We start from the raw sequence: 19,690 nt of genomic DNA, 5'->3' as shown, positions 1-19,690 counted from the left end.
GGAGGTTTCTAAGCCTCTCCTCATTTTTTTGAATTCTTGTTTCTTCATTCCGTTCCAGTTGAATTTTTGTTTCTTCCTTTTGCTCCAAAACATTGATTTGAGCCCCAGTTTCCTTCCCTTCACTGTTGATCCCTGTATATTTTTCTTTATTTCACTTTGCATAGCATTGATTTCTTCATTTATTTTGCAACTGTACTCAATCATTTTTGTGAGCATCCTGATTACCAGTGTCTTGAGCTCTGCATCTGATAGGTTGCTTATCTTCATTTTGTTTAATTCTTTTTCTGGAGCTTTGATCTGTCCTTTCATTTGGGCCATATTTCTTTATCTCAACATGCCTGTTATGTAGTGAAGAGCAGAGCCTTAGATACTCACCAGAGTAGAGCAACCGACATCCGGTGGGTTGTGGTACTGTCTGTGGGGGAGGGTCAGAGAGGGAACAATGCCACTTGCTTGGCTCTTGGCAGGCTTTCAGTCACCTCCCCCGCTACCCACAGCAAATTGGGCCCTTCTGGTGCTAATTCCTGGGTGGGTTGGTTTGTGTATGTTCTAGGACCCTGTGGGTATCTTCTGTGAGGCTGGGAGTTTCTCCCACCATAAATCCCCACAGGTTTTTACAGCAGAGGCTTTGAGGCTTTCTTTTCCTGTGCTGGAACCCTGTCTTAGCCCCCAGTTGTTCCTCCAGGTTTATCTGCATGCACAGGTGGGACCGCAAGCCTTACCTCTCCCTCCCAGTCCTCCAGCTGCCACCTTGCTGCATGTCCTCTCCTCCTTGGCTGCCCATCCACCCCTCCTACCAGTCTGGATGAATGTTTCTTCTTTAACTCCTTGGTTGTCAGACCTCCATACAGTTCAATTTTCTGGCAGTTCTGGTTGTTCTGTGTTTTTAAATTTGTTGTTGTCCTTTTTTTAGTTGCGCAAGGAGGCAAAGTCTATCTACTTATGCCTCCATCTTGGCTAGAAGTTTTCAGTAATTTTTTCTTCAATGAAAGGGAAACTTTATTGAGGATCCAGGGTTATGGGGTTCAGGCACAAGGCCATCCTGTGGGTCAGGGAGGTGGTAGAAGGGCCTTATTAAACCTTCTTCTTGGAGTGCAGGCTGTTGGTTCAGCCGCACTTCTTCTAGTGTCCATTGACCGTGCAGGGGTGCAGGCAGAAGTAATACTTGCAGCTGGTCATCTTGTCACTGTTGTACTTGTGGGTGAGCTGGTGGAGGGAGGGCTCGATGAAGCCACCCCATAGACAAAGCACCAAGTGCAGGGTGGACTCTTTCTGAATGTTGTAGTTTGAAAGAGTGCAGCCATCCTCCAGCTGTTTGCCTGCAAAAATCAGATGCCACTGGGCAGGTGGATGCCTTCCTTGTCTTGGATTTTAGCTTTGACCTTCTCAATGATGTCGCTGGGCTCATCCTCAGGAGTGATGGTCCTCCCGGTCAGGGTCTCACCAAGATCTGTATCTGTGTCTGCTGGGGAGGATGCTCTACCACCTCACTGAGAAGAAAGAGCTGTATCAGTAATTTTTGATTGTGTTGAAATGAATGATAGTATTTCAGATCTGTTGGGATAAATAAGAGGTGTTATTCAGAATAATTTCACCTATTTATCCTTTTTAATGTAGCTACTTAAACATTTAAAATCATACATGGCACTCGAATTATATTTTCATTGAACTACATTACTCCAGAGAGCTGTGTCCCTGCACTTGTCCTTCATCTCTGGGAATACTTTCTGGGGCCCTCTCTAGAGCTCCCTGCTCCCCTGGGCAGCAAATAAAATGATTGTGGGTCCTGTGACAAATCATACATTGCAGCTGATGTCACCTTTAAATAGTGACTTCCTTTATTTTTAAAACACTTTCTGTAAATCCTGGTAGGGGCAGACTAACCCAGATATTATCTTATTAAGTACATCAGACAGACAGCTTTTTCACTTGACTGTCATGCAGTGAGTCTCATGGGCTACAGTGGTTTACAAAATGCTTTCACATATATCATTTACCATTTTTTTCTTTTTCTTACGAAAAATTATATATAGAACAGTTGAAAGGTAGAAGTTCTTGTTCTGGAACCCTTGCTGGGACTTGCCGCACTTTGAAATTAATTTCTCTCCCCTAAAAAGTCACTTGCATGGGTGTAAAGAGACTCACAAAAGAAAATTTTTTAATTCAGGAGCTCAAAGGGGAAGACAGCCCAGTTGAGAACAAGAAAAGCTGGGCTGGCTTGAGTAAGCAGAGCAGGGCCAGTCAGGGGCCAGACTGCCTGGAGTCATAGTTCACTGATTATTCAGTTTGGATATGTTTCTGACATCCTTGGGCTTCATTTTTCCCCTTTGTTTGCTTTTTATTGAGGTATAATTGACACAAACATTGTATTAGTTCCAGGTACCCAACATAATGATTTGATAATAATATATAGTGTGAAATGATCGCATTAACTCTAGTTAACATCCATCACCATGCATAATTACAGAAATTTTTTTCTTGTGATGAGAACTTCTAAGATCTGAACTCTCAGCAACTTTCAAATATGTAATATTATTATTAACTATAGTTATCATGCTGTACACCACATCCCCATGACTTATTTTTTTCATAACTGGAAGTTTGTACCTTTTGACTCTCACCCCTGCCTCTGGCAACCACCAGTCTGTTCTCTGAGCTTCATTTTGTTTGTTTTGTATTATGTTTTTTAGATTCACATGTAAGTGAGAACATACACAGTATTTGTCGTTCTCTATCTGACTTATTTCACTTAGCGTAGTGACCTCAGGGTCCATCCTTGTTGTAGATGGCAATATTTCATTGTTTTTTTGTGGCTGAATAACATTATACATGTATCATGTTTTCTTTATCTATTCATCCCTCAATGTTTCCAAGTCTTGGCTATGGTGAATAGTCCTGTGGTAAACATGAGGGTACATATATATTTTTGAGTTATGGTATTGCTTCTTTCAGATAAATACCCAGAGGTTGAATTGTTGGATCATATGGTAATTCTATTTTTAATTTTTTGAGAAATCACAGTTCTGTCTCATAGGGGCTGCACCAATTTACATTCCCACTAATGGTAAACAAGGGTTCCCTTTTTCCACATTTTCACCAACACTTGTCTCTATCTCTTGTCTTTTTGATGATAGCCATTCTAACAGGGGTGAGGTGGTATTTCGTGTTTTGATTTGTATTTTCCTGATGATTGATGGTGTTGAGCATCTTTTCATGTATCTATTGAGACCATCTGTATGTTGTCTCTGGAAAGATGTCTATTCAGATCCTCCGCCCATTTTTAAATATGATTGTTTTGATTTTATTATTGAGTTGTATGAGTTCTTTATATATTTTGTATATTACCCCCTATTACATACATGATTTACAAATATTTTCTCCATATTTTCCCAAAAAATGGGGATAATGACACCACTTCCCTTGAGAATGTTCACACTTATAAGGCTCATCAATTCATTAACTTCATGCCTACTTTTGAGTGAGTGCTCTGTGTGTGCCAGCCACCAGGGCTCTGCTGCTGCTACTATTAACCTGTCATCCATCACAGATTCTGTGATGCCCTCCTATGCCAGGCACTGCCCCCATGTTCTGCAGGTGCTTATAACATAGACAGAGTGGGGGTGGATCAAAAGTAAAAAGTATAAATAAGCAGGTCATAAAAACAAAATACATGTATACTGGATTGTGATATAGCTATGGAAAAATTAAGGCCAGGGGAGGGCATGGGCGGTGGTGGGTGATGTGGAGTGAGGTGTAAATAGAGCAGTGAAAGATTCCCCAAGGAAGGTGACATTTGAGGGAAGACCTGACAAGATAAGGCAGGTTGTGTCAGTATCTGGGATAACAGTTTTCCTAGCCACAGCAAGGACAGAGCAAACACAGGGACATACCTGGTTTTTCCAGGAATGACAAAGAGCAAAGAGGAGAGCAGCAAGAAGTCAGAGGAGCAGCAGGTGAGTGGATGAGCAGCTTGGAAGACCATTGCAAAGACTGTTGAGGCAGGGGTGCTCATGGCAGGATTCTGAGCCAATGATATGTGCTGGTTTGGGTCTTAACTAGGTCACCGACTTAGTCTCCTACCTAAAACTTCTACAAAAGAAGATAAAATGTGAGAAACATGTTTTTTTAAAACACCAAACATTGGATAATGACAGACTTACTGCCCTGAGAAAGTCTGTAGGCTGTGGTGCAGGGAAAGGAAACCCAGGTGGAGATCACAGGGCTCCATGAGTTAAGAAGACAGAGGTTGGAGATGGGAGAGACCAATATGTCTAGAGTTTTCAAGATACAATACTGAGGGGGAAAGAGCTGCTCAGAGAGAAAAACTCCCTTGGGAACTCATCACCACATGCATGTGGGGAAATTCCTGATTTTATTAATCTCAAAAAAAACCCAAAACAGTTTTTTGTTTTTGTGACTTTGTTTATGTTTTTGTCTTTATTTTTTCTGGTTAACAAGCTCTTTTTTAAAGGGCTAGGTAGTAAATATTTTAGGTTTTAGGTGCATATGGTTTGTACCACATGACATTGTAATGCTCTGAAGCCAGCATTATCCTGATACCAAAACCAACAAAGACATTAAAAGAAAAGAAAATGGTAGACCAATATCATTTATGAATATAAATGAAAAATCCTCAATAAAATTTTAGCAAATTTAATTCAATAATATATAAAAAAGGTAATACATCATGATCAATCAGGATTCCAAGAATGCAAGGTTGGTTTGAAATTTGAAAATTCATCAACATAATTTATCATGTTAATAAACCAAAAATATTCATGTGATATCTCAATAGATACAGAAAAAGCAATTGACAAAAATCCAACATCCATTTCTGATTAAAAAAGAAACAACACTCAGCAAATTGGAAGTAGAAGAGAACTTCCTCAACCTGAGAAAGGACATTGACAAAAAAATCCTATAGCAGGTATACTTAATGGCCTTTGCCATAAGATGAACAAGACGAGGATGTCCACTCACTCCACTTCTATTTAACATTGTATTTGAGGCTGTAGTCAGTGTAATAAGACAAGAAATATAAATAAAAGTTTCCAGATTGGGAAGTGAGAAGAACTAAAACTGTTTTTATTTGCAGATGGTGCAATTGCCTATGTAGGAGCATGGCAAGTCAACAGAGAAAGGATAGTCTGTTCAACAAATGGTGCCAGAACAACTGGGCAGCCACATACAAAATTGGACAGACTCCCATTCCTACCTTGTACCGTATACAAAAGCTAACTCACAGACCTAAATGTAAGTCCTAAAACTATGGAACTTCTAGAAGAAAACTGTTATGACCTTGGCTTAAGGAAAGATTTATTAAATACAAAACCAAAAGCATACTTAGTAAAAGAAAAACGTGGGTAAATGGGCTTCATCAAAATTAAAAACTTCTCCTCTTTGAAATACACAGTGAATAGAATGAAAGGATAAGGCACAGTCTGGGAGAAATATTTGCAAAGCATGTATCTTATAAGAGACTTCTATCCAGAATAGGTAAAGAACTCTCAGATCTCAATAATGAAAAGAAATGAACATCACTTTCAAATAATGGACAAATAATTTCAACAGATATTTCACGAAAGAAGATACATGGATGGCAATTAAGTACATAAAAACATCATTAGTCATTTGGGAAATGCAAATTCAAACGCAATGCTGTACTGCTGCACACTCATTATAATGGCTAAAAGTAAAAAGGCTGACCAGACCAAGTGTTGGTGAGAAAGTGGAGGAACTGGAACTCTTGTATGTTGCTGATGGGAATGTAGAGGGTGCAGTTACTTTGGAAAGCAGTTTGTGGCAATTTCTTGAAAAGTTAAACATACGTATATAACATATATATGAGAGGGGACCCCAAACAGAGTTATCTTTTGGAGGATGGGCCTCTTGCAGTACAGGTGTCCCCCACTAGGTGAGTGTTCTAGGAACCCATCTGTATCAGTGTAGCAGCTGGTGTTGTGAGGCATTTGGCCTCAGTGAAATTTTTTTTAAAGACTCTTGCAACATGTCTGCCCATTTCGTGTTGGGTGACTTACAAGTGCGGCACTGAATGTTCAGCAGTTTTCGACCAAAAACAGCATGACCCCTTGCCCCACCCTCTTATTCACCCGATCTCATCCCTAATGACTTTTTTTTGTTTCCCTGGATGAAAAAAGCCCTCAAATGGAAATGTTTTATCTGTGAGGAAGAGGTGAAACGAAAAATGGTAGAAGCAGTAATAGGCATTAGTTCAAAAACTGTTTGAGCAGTGGAAAAAATGTCTCAATAAGTGTATTGCATTAAATGGAGAGTACTTTGAAAGCAACTGAAGTTTAAACATGTAAGAATAAATACACAATTTTTATAAATAAATTCTGTGTTTTTTGGTCCTCCCCCAAAATAAGCATACCTACATGAGAAATACATTGAAAGTTAAGTACACAAGCTTGGAGCATCATGAGAGCGGGACTGTGGGCAGGAGTACAGATGGATTCCAGAGCATCTGTCGACAACTGGGCGTGGCAGGTCCAACTTTGTAGATGAAGTTTGTATGAAGCCTATATGACTTGGGTGGCCCTCTTTGGGAAAAAGAATTGCAAAATGAGATATTCCAATTAGGTACAAACTTCAGTGTTCATTTAGGACAAACAAGTAATCATAGCAAGTTCTCAAGGCCATGGATCTCTAAGACTCTTTCTTCTGAGTCATCCTGAGACTCTTTTCCAGAAAAGCTTTCTGGTAGCATCCAGCTTCCCATCCCCACCTGGACCACAAAGCCATTTCAGCCCTCGCAGTCCATGCAGAGCCACTGTCCTCACCTCAGTGGCAGTGCCCACACCCTACACATGACCCCAGCAGCTGGCTGAGCTGTGGGGTAGCCTGTGCTTTCCTCAGGTCCACGCCGCCTCTTGGGCTTCAGGCTGTGCTATCACTGCTTCAAGCTGTCTCCCTGTCCACATCTGCAGCTCCGCTGCTTAGTGGCTGCGTGGACCCAAAGGACTGTATGTGTAGTGAGGGGCCCAGGAAGGCACCCTAGGGCTCTCTGGCAGTCTTGTCTTCTTGCTCACCACCTTCCTGATCTTTGGGTCCCGCTGGAATCTCCTGCTTCCCACCTAGCTCCCTGCACCCCCTCAGCGAGGATGCACCCTTTCCCCTTCTCCAGCTCTCAGAGCAGCCTAGGCAGCTTCCCCAGTCCTCAGTGGCATTGCTGTGACCACAACAGCCTGACCCCAGCAGGCCACCTTGTTTGTGGAGGATGGTGGGGACATGGAGAGGGTCACATCCCAGAGCTGGGAACTTTGAATCTCTGACTTTACTACACATTAGCTGTGTGAATTCAGGCAAGTTCTTCAATCACTCTGTGCTTCAGTTTCCTCTTCTACAAAATGCAGACAGTAAAACTATTTCCCTCAACATTGCTGTGAAGGTTAAAGAATCCTAGGAAGGCAGGTGTGTCTGTCAGCTTTGTTCATTTAAGTGTCTGCAGCTTGTAGAAAGGTCTCAGGCAGGTACCAAGTGCTCAGTAAGCTCTTGCTTCTGTGTGATCTCTGTTCTGGGGCTGCAGTCTCCAGTAAGGATTGTCTTGAGTGTCACAGTTGTCCCCACTGCCATTCTATCTCCTTGAGAACACAGGTCCCTGGGCCTCACCCCACCAGCAGACAACCCTGGTTAGGGTCTGAGGCTCTGGGATCTTAGGCGAGGATATAGGTGAGTTACATATCGTGTGATGTCGGGGGAGGGGGTTGCATAAAGACAAGATCATTCTTAAAGTCCTTAAATTGCCTATGAAATTCAGTGTAAATGGTTTTATGTACATCCCAAAGATTAATTCATTTGCGTGTGAAAGATGAATCATTTACACATGAAAACATGAGAACCACTGGAGTTACTGTAGGAAAAAGATCAGTAATGGAGCTCACCCATCCTTCTGCCTTCAGATGTGAGGGGGGACAGGCACAGAATTCTGGAATTTTACTCTGGGTACTGAACTTCTCCACTGGCCTCCAAACTGCATGCTTTTAAAAATAGTGCCCCAGGATGATTTTAATAATTCTGATTCGATACAGAAAAATAAGACTGAGAGAGAAAAGAGAACCCTGAAGTTCACAAAGACAGGTATGTGAGGTGTGAAACAAATAGGATGCAAAAATAGAACCCAGAGCACGGCTCTTGATGAAAGGTTTTGAAGAGACAGCTTTCTCACAGCCCAGGGAATAAAAAGCTAACTGGTTTGGGGGCTGGAGAGGGTGCTGTGGGGGAAGGAACCTTGTGCCTGCACAAGGGTCCCTGTAGTAACCCTGTGTCTCCTTGTCTTGCAGGTGCCGGGGAGAGGGAGAAGGTGCCGGCCAACCCTGAGGCGCTCCTGCTCATGGCCAGTTCTCAACGTGACATGGAGGACTGGGTGCAGGCCATCCGCCGGGTCATCTGGTCCCCATTTGGTGGAGGTACTGCCCATAGCCCGCATGTTCACCCTCTAGAACCCTTGCGTCCAGGTAATCATGCCTCTTACCCCACAGTGGGCCTACAGGACCCCTCTTGCTCAGGACTCTCTGGCTGTGTCCCATGCTTCTTAAGGCAGGCAGGCGCTGTTGTCTTCTGCTGCAGGCCCTCAAGAGCTGTCCTTCAGGTGCACCAAGCAGGCCCTGGCAGGGGGAATCAGGGCCCCTTTTTCAAAGGCATGCCGTCCTCCAACCACATAGTCCTGGGCCTTTTGCATACTTGATGCTCAGCATCAGACCCCTGCTGGGTGCTTCAGGTGGATGAGTTCTGCACATAGGCCAGAAGTGAGCACCCACAGGGTCATATCAGATGCCTAGGTACAGTATCCTTCCCTCTGTGGCACCTGCTGCAGCTGCAGAGGTCCCTTGCACTGGCCACAAAATCCACCCCCATCACTAACTGGAAACCAGTAGTTCCCATTTACTCACTTCCTCCTTTATTCATAACATTTACTGGGTGCCTAAAATGTACGACGTTTTGTTCTAGACACAAGGAGTTCAGTGGTAAACAAAGTGAAAGTGGACAATACCTCCACCCTCCCTTCCTCTGCATTGAACTGTGGGAGACAGAGTTAGTCAAGTAAACGTGTCACCTGATGTCCAGAAGTGGGAAACTGCAATGAGCAACATGAAGCTAAGTGGGAGGACAGAGGCGGTATTGCATTAGAGGTTGTAGCCCAGCCAGCTTAATGGAGTCGCGAGGAGAATGCAGGGGAAGAGCATTCAGGCAGAGGGACCAGCAAGTGCATTGGCCCTGAGGTGGGACTAATCGAAGGGAACACAAGGAATCTCAGGGAGGCCAGTGGGTCTGAGGGAGAGAGGACAGGAGAGTGGAGGACCTGGGATGACAGAGGTCACCAAGGCCTGGGGACACAATGGAGATTTCAGTCAGGGCTCTGAGCAAGAGACAGACATGACCTGACTTAGGTTTATAAAAAGAGCCCTCTGGCTGCCATGTTAAGGGTGGACCATAGACAAGGGTAGAAATAACAGTATGGGACAGTCATGGGACAAGGGTCATGGGGACATGGGCTGGCGTGGGAGTGGAGAAGACCGTGAAGAGTGGTCAGTTGTAAATGTGTTCTGAAGGTGGAGCTGCTGGGTTTTGCTGATGGTCTGGACATGGGGTACTGGAGAAAGGAAAGATGACTCCCAGCTGGGCAGTTGCTGTTTCTGTAGGTTGGTATATCTATGAAGTAATCATGAAAAGAGCTTTTAGAGGGGACCACCAACTCCCTGCTGAATGGGTAGACCAGGGGCCCTTGGGATGCCGAGGTTCTGACCACAGGAGTCATGGAAGTCCTGTCTCCCCACACAGAGTTTAATTGGCTCTGACTCCAGACAGAGGCAGAAGTTTACCTTTTGGGGCTCACAGCCCACCTCTAGATCATGCAGGCCCCACAGGCTAAGCCCCTTCCTTCACTCCTCACCTCACCAGCTCTCCTCTCCTGTTCCTGGCTATACAGTTCCTGACCACCTTTCATGCAACCACACATCTCTTATGTAGAGGAGTCAATATAATTTTGAAAGTCAGAGTGTCTTTTCTGGGCTTCATAAATGGCCTCACAGTGTTAGCCATAGCCTCCTGCCCCCTGCTGATTGCAGCAAATATGACCCCTAGCCTCAGTCGAACCTCTTGAGAGGACCCAACCTCACCCAGGGATTTTTGCATCCTTCGTGGGCTTCCTTTTGTGCCAAGTGGTTGAAAGTGAACCAACAGAACAGAATAGAGCCCAGAAGTAGACTTCTATATAGCTGGACTTTGCTTTATAACAGGTGGAACCTTTGAACATTGGAAAAATGAGAACATAGCCATGATGTTGGGATAGAGAAAGACTTTTTAAATGAATTAAAAGAATCATTAATCTTTGGGAAAAGATTGACAAATTGTACTATATAGAACAGGGGTTTCAAACTCATTTTCACTGGGGACCACATCAGCCTCACGGTTGCCTTCAAGGGGCTGAATGTAATTTTAGGGCTATATAAATGTAACTTTCTCCTTAACAGTTAAGCAAGAGTTCGGTGCTAGCACCGAGTAGAAACAAGGTGCCGGGCTGGATGAAACAAGGTGGCCCGCGGGCCTTGTGTTTGCCAACTGTGATATAGAATAAAGAATATCTATTCTTTAAAAGGTAGATTGAGAAACTGAAAAGATAAGTTACAGGTTGGAAGAAGGTACTTGCTACATATACAACCATAAAAAACTCACTCCTTAAACTCCAGCAAACCAGTAAGGCCAAGATAGACAAGCCAGTAGAAACATAGGCAAGAGACTTGAACAGCCACATTGCAGCACAGGAAATCCTTGTGTCCAATGAACACAGGCGGCAGAACTCAACCTCAGTAGTAACCAGGGAAATGCAGAGTAAACCACAGCATGATCCTTCTACTCATCCACCTGCATGACTAAATGAAAAGGACTGCACCGTCCAACAGTGATGAGAATAGGAGGCCACAGACACTTGCATATATCGTTAGGCAAGTAGTTGGCAGTATCTGCAAAAGTTGGTGCATGCCTGTGTTTCCGTGGTTCCACTGCTAGGCAGGTTCCAAAGAGAAATATGTGCACAGCTCTGCCAGGAGACTCATACATGTCAGATGTTCACAGCAGCCTTATTTACATGGCCTGATGACAAATAAATAGGATTTATTCTACAAGAATGAAAATGAATTACTTACAGCTCTACACAACATTCCTGAATCCTGAAATATACTGTGGGACTTGGGAAGCCTAATAATGTGCTTTATGATCCCACTTATATAAAGTTCATAAAGTTGAAAAATAGGGCAGAAGTAAGCTACATATATTATTTATGGATAGGTAATTAGGAAGCAAAAATATAAAGAAAAGCAAAGAAATGAATACCATAGAAGTCAGGATGGTAGTCATAGTTACACAGGTGTTCATTTTACAATTATGTCTTTTCTGGATGTGTGCATATTTTACTATATAAAAAAATAAAAAAGAGAAAAAGAGAAACTATGGGTCAAAGAGTCTAAGTAATTACGCAAGATGACACAGCTAGTCAAGGGACCAGAGCTGAGCAATGAGGGCTGATGTTTTGAGCCCAAAGGCTGTGCTTTGTCGCAACCCGTGGAGGACTTAGTCATACTTGGTCTGCTTGCTGGCCCCTGCTCTAGCTTTTCTTTTATGCTCCACTTTGCTTCTCTTCCCTCCCCTTCCCTCCCCTCCCCTTCCCTCCCCTCCCCTCCCCTCTCCTCTCCTCTTCTCTCTCTACCTGTAAAGCTCTAGCTCTGTCTCTCTCTGTCTTATCTCTACTCTGTCTACCCCTATCTCTATCTCACCTTCTTTCTCCTCTCTCTCTCTGTGTCTCTCACTGCTTGCTTAGAATGAGGACCCTTTGCAGAATCCCACATAGAACCCAGATTTGCCCCTCTTCCAGACCCCTCCCACCAGTATTTATCAGATGTCTCAGGCTGTGTGCTGAAGAACTTGCAAGAATTAAAACAGGACCTGTCATCAAAAGTGCTCATCTCCTTTTTACAAGAAGTATAGAGGAAACGCAGAAATCCCAGGGTTAGTGATGGCAGACATGTCTGGGCAAGCACGGGAACTCACAGGTGGGCTCAGTCAGCCTCTAGAGGTTTCCTGGCAAAGCTGTTATTAGCCTGGGTTCCCCTGAAAAGGAGGCTTAGAGGATCAGTCCTCTTTCGCTGTTTAGTAACAGAGCCCAAGACTCCTTTCTAGCATGTTTGTTCGGGCAGAGAGCAGGCCACCTCTGACAGACAGGAATGGGCAGCATGCCTCCTACAGTTAGAGGCCCTGAGTGTCCTTACAGAGGAAGCTGGGGCAGACCAGTGGGTCGGGGGAGCCTGTTACTGCTGATGGCCTTCCTAGGGTGATCCAGACTGTGGTGCCCCTTGTCTGGGCATTAATTAATTCATTCCTTCATTCAACCAGTCAGTCGTTCACTCAAGAATGTGTTCTAGGGGCTGGGGATACAGCGATGAGCAGGAAAGACAAGGTCCCTGCCCTCATGGAATGCAAGTTCTATTAGAGGAGACAGATAAACAAGATAAGTAAGCCCACTGTAGCTTAGATGGTGATGAGCTCAGTGGAGAAAGATGAGGTAGAGAAGGCAAGCAGGAGTGAAGGGGGTGGGCAGAGGTTAGCAACATTTGAGTAAAGGAGATGAAAGACTGAATTAAACCTATACCTGGGCAGAGAGTTTTGGAGGCAGAGGTAGGAGTGTCCAGAAAAGCAACAAGGAGGCCACTGTGGCTGGAGCAACATCTGTGAAGGGGCAGAATGCAGGAAACAGGTCAGAGAAGTCATGGGGTGGTAAATCAGTAGGACCTTGTGGTCATAGTGATGACCCTGGCTTTTCCTGAGTGATGTGCTGCCCTTGACAGGTTTTAAGCACAGGAGTGGCAGAGCCTGACTCAGGTCTAGCAGAATTCCCCTGGCTGCCATGCTGAGAAAAGATAAAAGAATGTAAGAATGAAACAGAAAGACCAGTTAGGAGCTTAGTACACAATTATACAGGTAAGAGATGATGGTGGCTTGGCCCAGGATGGTATTGGCAATGAGAAGTAATTGCATTCTTGATGTATTCTGAATGTACAGCCAGTCGTGTTTCATTGAAATGGAAGAAAGTCATAAGAGAATGAGAGACGTCGAGGTAATTCCAAGATGTTTTGATCCAAGCAACTGGTAAGATGATTAGCTATTAACTGATATGAGAAAGACCACACACAGGAAGTATTTTTGTTTGGTAGGAAGATTGAGAGTTTGCTTTGGGGCTTAGTCTGAGATCCCTATGAGAAGCTCAAGTTTAGCTATTAAGCAGGCAGTTAGACATTTAAGTCTAGAGATTAAACAAGAGGACTGGGTGGGAGAGAGAATGTGGGTGTCACTGACACACAGATGGAGTTTGAAGTCATGAGGCTGAAGGAGACACCACCAAGCAAGTATAGGGAGAACCAGAGCAGAGTCTTGAGCTGCTCCCCAGTAAGAAGTTGGAGAGCAGAGGACAAGTCAGAAGAAGGGGCTGGGAAGAGGCCTAGTGAGGGAGGGGAGCCAGGAACTAGTAGCGTCCCTGAGAAGAGGGAAGAGAGTGTCTAAGGAAGAAGGAGCAGTGATTAGCTGCACCATGAGCTGCTGATTCATCAATCTGAAGAGAATGGACACTGAGCACCTTGAGATAGGTAACTTGAACAAGGGAGGCTTCGGTGGAAAGTTAGGGATAAAGCTTAAAAATAGTGGGCATGAGAAACAATAAGACGTGGGGAATTGGAGTGTGAGCATAGCCAGCTCATTCAAGAAGTTTGCTTTAAAGGGAAAGAGAGAAATGGGACAGTAGCTGAAGGAGGAAGTAAAGTAGAGGGTTTTGTTTATTATTTTTCCTTAGTTGAGAGACAAACAGCAATGCAAAGGATTGATGGTGCAGGAGAGGCAGAGAAGAATTGCTGGAGTACCAATATTTCTTGTGGATATAGGTGCAAAAATGCTCAACACACTACTAACAAATTGAATCCAACAATATGTGAAAGGATTATTTATACACCATGACCAAATGAGATTTTTCCCCGAAATGCAAGGATGGTTTAACACCAGAAAAATCAATTAGTATAATATGTCAATAGAATAAAGGACAAAATCCACATGATTGTCTCAATAGACCCAAAAAAAAGCAATTGATAAAATGTAGCACCCTTTCATGGATAAGAATATTCAATGGTTTAGGGGTATAAAGGAATTTCCTCAACCTGCCAAAAAGCCTCTACAAAAAACCACAGATAACATACTTAATGGAGAAAGACTGCATGCTTTTTCTGTAAGAAGGGAATAAGACGAGGATTCTCTCACTTTTACCATTTCTGTTCAGCATTGTATTAGAAGTCATAGTCAGAGCAGTTAGTCAATAAATTGAAATAAAATGCTTCCACATAGGAAAGAGAGAAATAAAGGTATTTATATTTGTAGATAACATGGTCTTGTATATAGAAAAATCTTAAGAAGTCCACTAGAAAACTGTAAAAAATTCAGCAAGATTGCAAGACACAAGTTTAGCATACACAAACCAATTATATGTCTATATAATATATTACAGTAGCAGTAAGCAATCTGAAAATAAAATCAAGAAAACTTACTTACAGCCCTGACCAAGTACCTCAGTTGGTTAGAGCATCATCCTGATATGCCAAGGTTGTGGGTTTGATACCTGGTCAGGGCACATGCAGAAAGCAACCAGTGAATGCATACGTAAGTGAAACAACAAATCAATGTCTATCTGTCTGTCTCTCTCTTGCTCTCCCCCTCCCACTCTCTATCAAAATCCATTTTAAAAAATTAAAGTAGGAGAAAACTTCATTCACTATAGCATCAAAAAGAATAAAATGGGAATAAAATTAACAAACAAAATACAAAACTTAATACTCTTAAAATGACAGAACATTATTGAAAGAAATTAAAGAAGACGTAAATAAATGGAAAGACATTCCATGTTCACGGATCAGAAGACTTGATATTGTGAAGAGGGCAGTCCTCCCCAGTGGCTCTCTGGGTGTCTCTGTCCAGCTCCAGGAGGCTCCATCAGGAAGCACCTCCCAGCCAGCTCTCTGAGAGAGAGGAACGAAGGGAGTCCCAGTGCTGCCTGGCTTGCGTGAGTGAGTCCTTGCCTGCAAACCCTCAAAGGTGAATCCCATGTCCATAGGAAGGTGCTTGGTAAAGCTGGTCTCACTGATGTGTGAGAGGAGAGGGAGCACAGTTTTCAGCACCAGGCTGCTGTCTGCGTATAATCTGGCTCTTCGCTTTGCTTCTTTGCGACCCTGTGCATCCCACTCATCCTCTCTGTGCCCTTGTTTGTGAAATGGGAATAAAAATATTTTCTTTGCAGGATTGTCCTAAGAATTAAAAGCACAGAGCACCTGCCATATGCAGGTAGGGGATATGGCAAGGAAGAAAAAAAGATCAGAAAAAGCCTTCTATCCTACTTCCCAGAACAGACAATAGCAAGGAAAGTCCATTGCGTGGCATAGAGCAGTGATTCTCAAAACTAGTTGGCCTCAGAATCACCTAGAGGAAAGACTGTAAAAATGGACTACTAGCTCCACCCAGTTTCCAGCTTACATGGGTGTGGCCCTAGAATTTGTTTTTCTAAGTAGTATTGGTCTGGGCCCACATTTTGAGAATCATGTTTTAGGTGGTGAGTTCTAGTGAAAAAAAAAATAGAGTAATTTTAAATACAGTGGTGAGGCAGGCTGAATGCGAGAGTGACATTGAAACAAAGTCTTAAAGAGGTGAGAATGGGCCAGGACGGTGTCACTGGGAGTGTGCCAGACCAAGGCCACAGCGCAGGCAAGAGCAGCAAACATTTGATGTAGCCCTGAGCCAGCGCCGAGGCAGGTGGGCAGGAGTAAGGGAGGACCAGGGCTAGATGGGAAGGGGCCTGATGGCTGAGGCTTCATGGGCCCGTGTAAGGACTTCAGCTTTTACTGGTAAGTGAAATGGGGAAGGGGGCACTGGAGGGCTTTGAGCTGAATGATGTAATCTCATATATAGTTTAAAAGGACCACTCTGAGCAGAGAGGGACAGGGGAAGCCCAAAGACATGTGTGTAGTAATACAAGCAGAGACAGCTGCACAATGGTGGGTAGTATGGAAGTGATCACAGATTCCAGATCTATTCTGAAAGCATGTGGATGTGAGGAAAAGGGAACTCCAAGGGGTCTGGCTGAGCACCAGAAGGACACAGTTGTCATTAACCAAGAGGGGCAGGCTCAGTGTAGAGCAGGTTTGGGAGGTTGGGGCAAGACCATAGCTCCTTCTGAAGATGTTTGAGTTCGAGATGCCTATCAGTCATTGAGCCAGCGCAGATGCTGAGTGGGCAGCTATATGCAGGAGACTGCGGGGCAGGGTGCAATATTAGTGCTCAGTAACTGGTAGCATGTTAATTACCCCACCTACAGGATAGCAAACTGCTGAGCAAAACCCAGGATCTGTTTGTCGCAGCCTTATGGGCAGCAGTGTGGAGTGACAGTCCTGGGGCAAGGAGCCTGGTGTGGGGATGATGTCCCTGCCCAGAGGGGCCTGAGGGGTCAGGCAGGAGGCCTGCAATGGCCATCAGAACATAGCTGCCCAAAGGCCAGCTGTGTGGCTCGTGTAGGCCTCTGGAGACTTTCCTCTGACGTGCCAGAGCCAATGCTGCCCGCGGGTTCCTCAGAAATCATGGGAGGTAGGGATGCAGGGGCCACAGGGCAAGACACTTAATATGGAGAAAATTCCGGCCTCAGGACAACTTGGAGGGACAAAAGCAACTTTGTTAGTCCTGCTGGTAGCGGTCATTATTTGCTGCAATGCTATGTTTAAATGGAATTCCTCAAGGCACTATCAGGATCAGAAGGCAAGGTCGCTGGCCTCAGCCTGGCAGTGGTGGAGCCTGAGATCCCAGTGGACCACTTCTCCCCATTACTGCTTGCACCACATCCCAGCTTTTATGGGAAATTCAAGAAGAGAGTCTGAACTTCCAGTTCCTCTGAATGTTCACCCAGCAGGCCAGGGGGCCTGAGCCTTTCCTGGCAGCCCTTCCAAAAGGGGAGAGAAAGGACTGTTGCTGATCTGGACTGCACTAAACCAGCAGAAAGAGCACTTAAGCTTGATTCTGGTGCCCTCAGCCCTTTCTAATAGGCCCTGTAGGCTTTGGACCCCATCTCATATCAGCTTGGTCCCAGGCTCTAAAGGCAGACCTGGCCTCTTCTGGGCATAGGGGTTGGTTCACAATTGGTTCCCTGCACTGCCCCAGAAGCCTGTGAGCTTGGAGCCTCAAGGCAGGGGAAGTAGCCCCCTGCCACAGACGCCGCTGACAGGAGCTATTTACTAGGAGAACAGGCAGAGAAATAGCTGCCCTATCTTGGGAGAGCCTGGCAAGGCAGTGAGAGGGATTTACAGGGGGCTGCTCACCAGAGCTTCCTGCGCAACTCAGGATGATAACTGTTCAACTGCCTTTTACTCACCTTGTTAGACCTGTTGGTCCTCCTTCCCTCCCAGCAGCTGTGACAGGAGTGGCCTGTCAGCGTGGCCTGCCTGGCTTCAGAATGTGCTAAGTAGAGCTCAGATCACAGTCCGGAAAAGAGCTCGTCCTGGTCACTGCTGAGTCTGATGTAGGGCACGTGCCAGTGACGCTGCACAGTGCCGTGGTGACTGGGGGGAAGGGGGGGAAGTTGGGCAGAGGCAGCCACTTGCCAGAACAGCTAACATTTACTCAGCATGTCCCCATGCCAGGCTCTGCATCTCGATTGCAGCCCAGTGAAACAGTCCTGGTATAGCCCCTTTACAGGTGATGAGACAGCAGCAGGGAGGCTCAGGTGACCTGTCCAGGTCACAGAAAAGTAGGTAGAAAGCTCACTTTCTAACGCAGGCCTGAAGGACCTCAGAGCCTGGGTGCTGGAGGCCTGCTCTGGAGAGTAGGATACCAGGAGGCCTCCCAGAGCCCTATGGCCAGTTCTCTGGCCCTCAGCCTCCTCCAGGTGGCCGTGGTTCTCCTGGGGAAAGAGGAAAGGATCTCATGCTGCCATGTAATGCTCTTGCTAGGAGTTGTTGTATCAAAATCATATTGTAGAGGGGCAGAGAGGTTCAATGACTTGCTTAACAGCACACTGCAAGCTGGGAGCAGGGGCAGTCTGCCTCCAGCATCATCAGCCTATCTGTGGATTCTCTGTTACCAGGCAAGCTTCAGAGCACCTGAGCCTCTGGATCTGAGCTGCCTTGATGGGCGGGCGGGGGGGCGGTTCATGGGGAAGCAGTCCAGATGGAGGAAAGAGGCTGTCTCTGAGGTCTTGGGCCCAGGGTCTGCAGTACACACAGCTCAGAAACAAGGGCCACCCCAGCTGCAGAGGTCATTTGTCACCACGTGCTTGTGTGAAGGGACAGATCCTTAGCCTCTCAGCAACCTGGCCCTGCCCCAAGAAGACAATTTTATTACTACCTCTGGACACCCACTCCCAACACACCCCATGGCTAAAAATTACCCTCAAGGTTGATTGGGTGCCTGACAGTGCATGTCATTCCACAGCCTTGTAACTGGGAGGCAGCGAGACTTTCATCATTGGGGGATCTAGGTGAGGGTGGAAGGGGTTCCCTAGAGACCAGCAGGTCTAACTCAATGACCACATGGGTGGGAAAACTGAGGCAGGAGAGGAGAAAGCAACTCAGCACTACGGCCCCCTGAGAGTCCCACCTACCCCTGAAATGGGTACCTTGACTGAGCCTGAGGACCCTTCTCTTTAAGGTACACAGAGTTGCTCAGACTCAGTGGGTCCCTGGGCCACGGGACCCCCAGGCTTTCCTGGCATGCTTAGGGCAAGGCATTCCTGGGCCTGCGGCCCCCTAGCACTGTGAACTGTCCTTTCTGTCCTTATGTTTACCTGAACTATGGGAAGGACAATACAGAGCCTCCCCCTTTGCCCCCTTCCCCTCCAAACCCCACACTAGTATCAGGGCCCAGGCACCAAGAAACTCAGTAATCAAGATAAATAATTTATTGTTACAGTTTTTAAAATGCAAATCAATGCCCCAAAACTCCATTGTGTAAGTTTCATTGCTACTCTGACAAATTGCCACAAATTTATTCGTTCTGGAGGTCAGAACTGAGTCTTAGGAGCCTAAAATCAAGGTGTCAGCAAGGCTGATTACTTACGAGGACTTCAGGGGAGAGCCTGATTCTTGCCTCTTCCACCTCTAGAGGCTGCCCACACTCCTTGGTGTGGCCTCATGCACTGCAGTCTCTGCTTCCCTCCTTACCCTGCCTCCTCTTCTACAGTTGACCCTTGAACAACATGAGGGTTGGGACACCAACCTCCGCACAGTCAAAACCCCACATATAACTTTTCGACTTGGCAAAACCTTAACTATTAATAGCCTACTGTTGACTGGAAGCCTTACTGATAACATAAAAAGTTAACACATATTTTGTATGTTATAGGTATTATATACTGTATTCTTACAATAATCTAGAGAAAATGTTAAGAAAATCATAAGGAAGAGAAAATACATTTATAGTATTTATTTTAAAAATTGCATATAAGTGGACTCTCACAGTTCAAACCATGTTTAAGGGTCAATTGTATAGTCAAATTTCCCTCTGTCTTCCTCTATGAAGTCCATCTGGATAATCCAATGTAATAACTCCACCCTTAATTTAATCACACCTACAAAGTCCGTTTTACTAGGTAAGGTAACTTAGTTAT

General features: G+C 45.0%; 1 protein-coding gene and 1 pseudogene across 4 annotated transcripts in view; one reads left to right on the top strand and one right to left on the bottom strand.

The window, feature by feature from the left end:
* The window catches only part of ARHGAP22 (Rho GTPase activating protein 22), a 206,807-nt gene that overhangs the window by 168,948 nt on the left and 18,169 nt on the right, over positions 1 to 19,690 (top strand). For 3 of the 4 annotated variants that reach the window (XM_045196077.3, XM_045196075.3, XM_045196076.2), the window contains one exon: positions 8,301 to 8,426. In XM_045196077.3, coding sequence (XP_045052012.1) covers positions 8,301 to 8,426 — 126 coding nt within the window. Of the gene's footprint in view, positions 1 to 5,095; positions 5,254 to 8,300; positions 8,427 to 19,690 lie in introns of all 4 variants that reach the window. The other variant, XM_024561316.3, reaches the window with a different exon arrangement.
* LOC112305395 (ubiquitin-ribosomal protein eL40 fusion protein-like) lies at positions 1,075 to 4,012 on the bottom strand (annotated as a pseudogene).

Source organism: Desmodus rotundus, chromosome 4 (genome assembly GCF_022682495.2).
Source record: "Desmodus rotundus isolate HL8 chromosome 4, HLdesRot8A.1, whole genome shotgun sequence".
Lineage (NCBI taxonomy): Eukaryota > Metazoa > Chordata > Mammalia > Chiroptera > Phyllostomidae > Desmodus > Desmodus rotundus.
The sequence above is the reverse complement of the archived record's forward strand: the minus strand, read 5'-3'. Positions and strand labels throughout refer to the sequence as shown.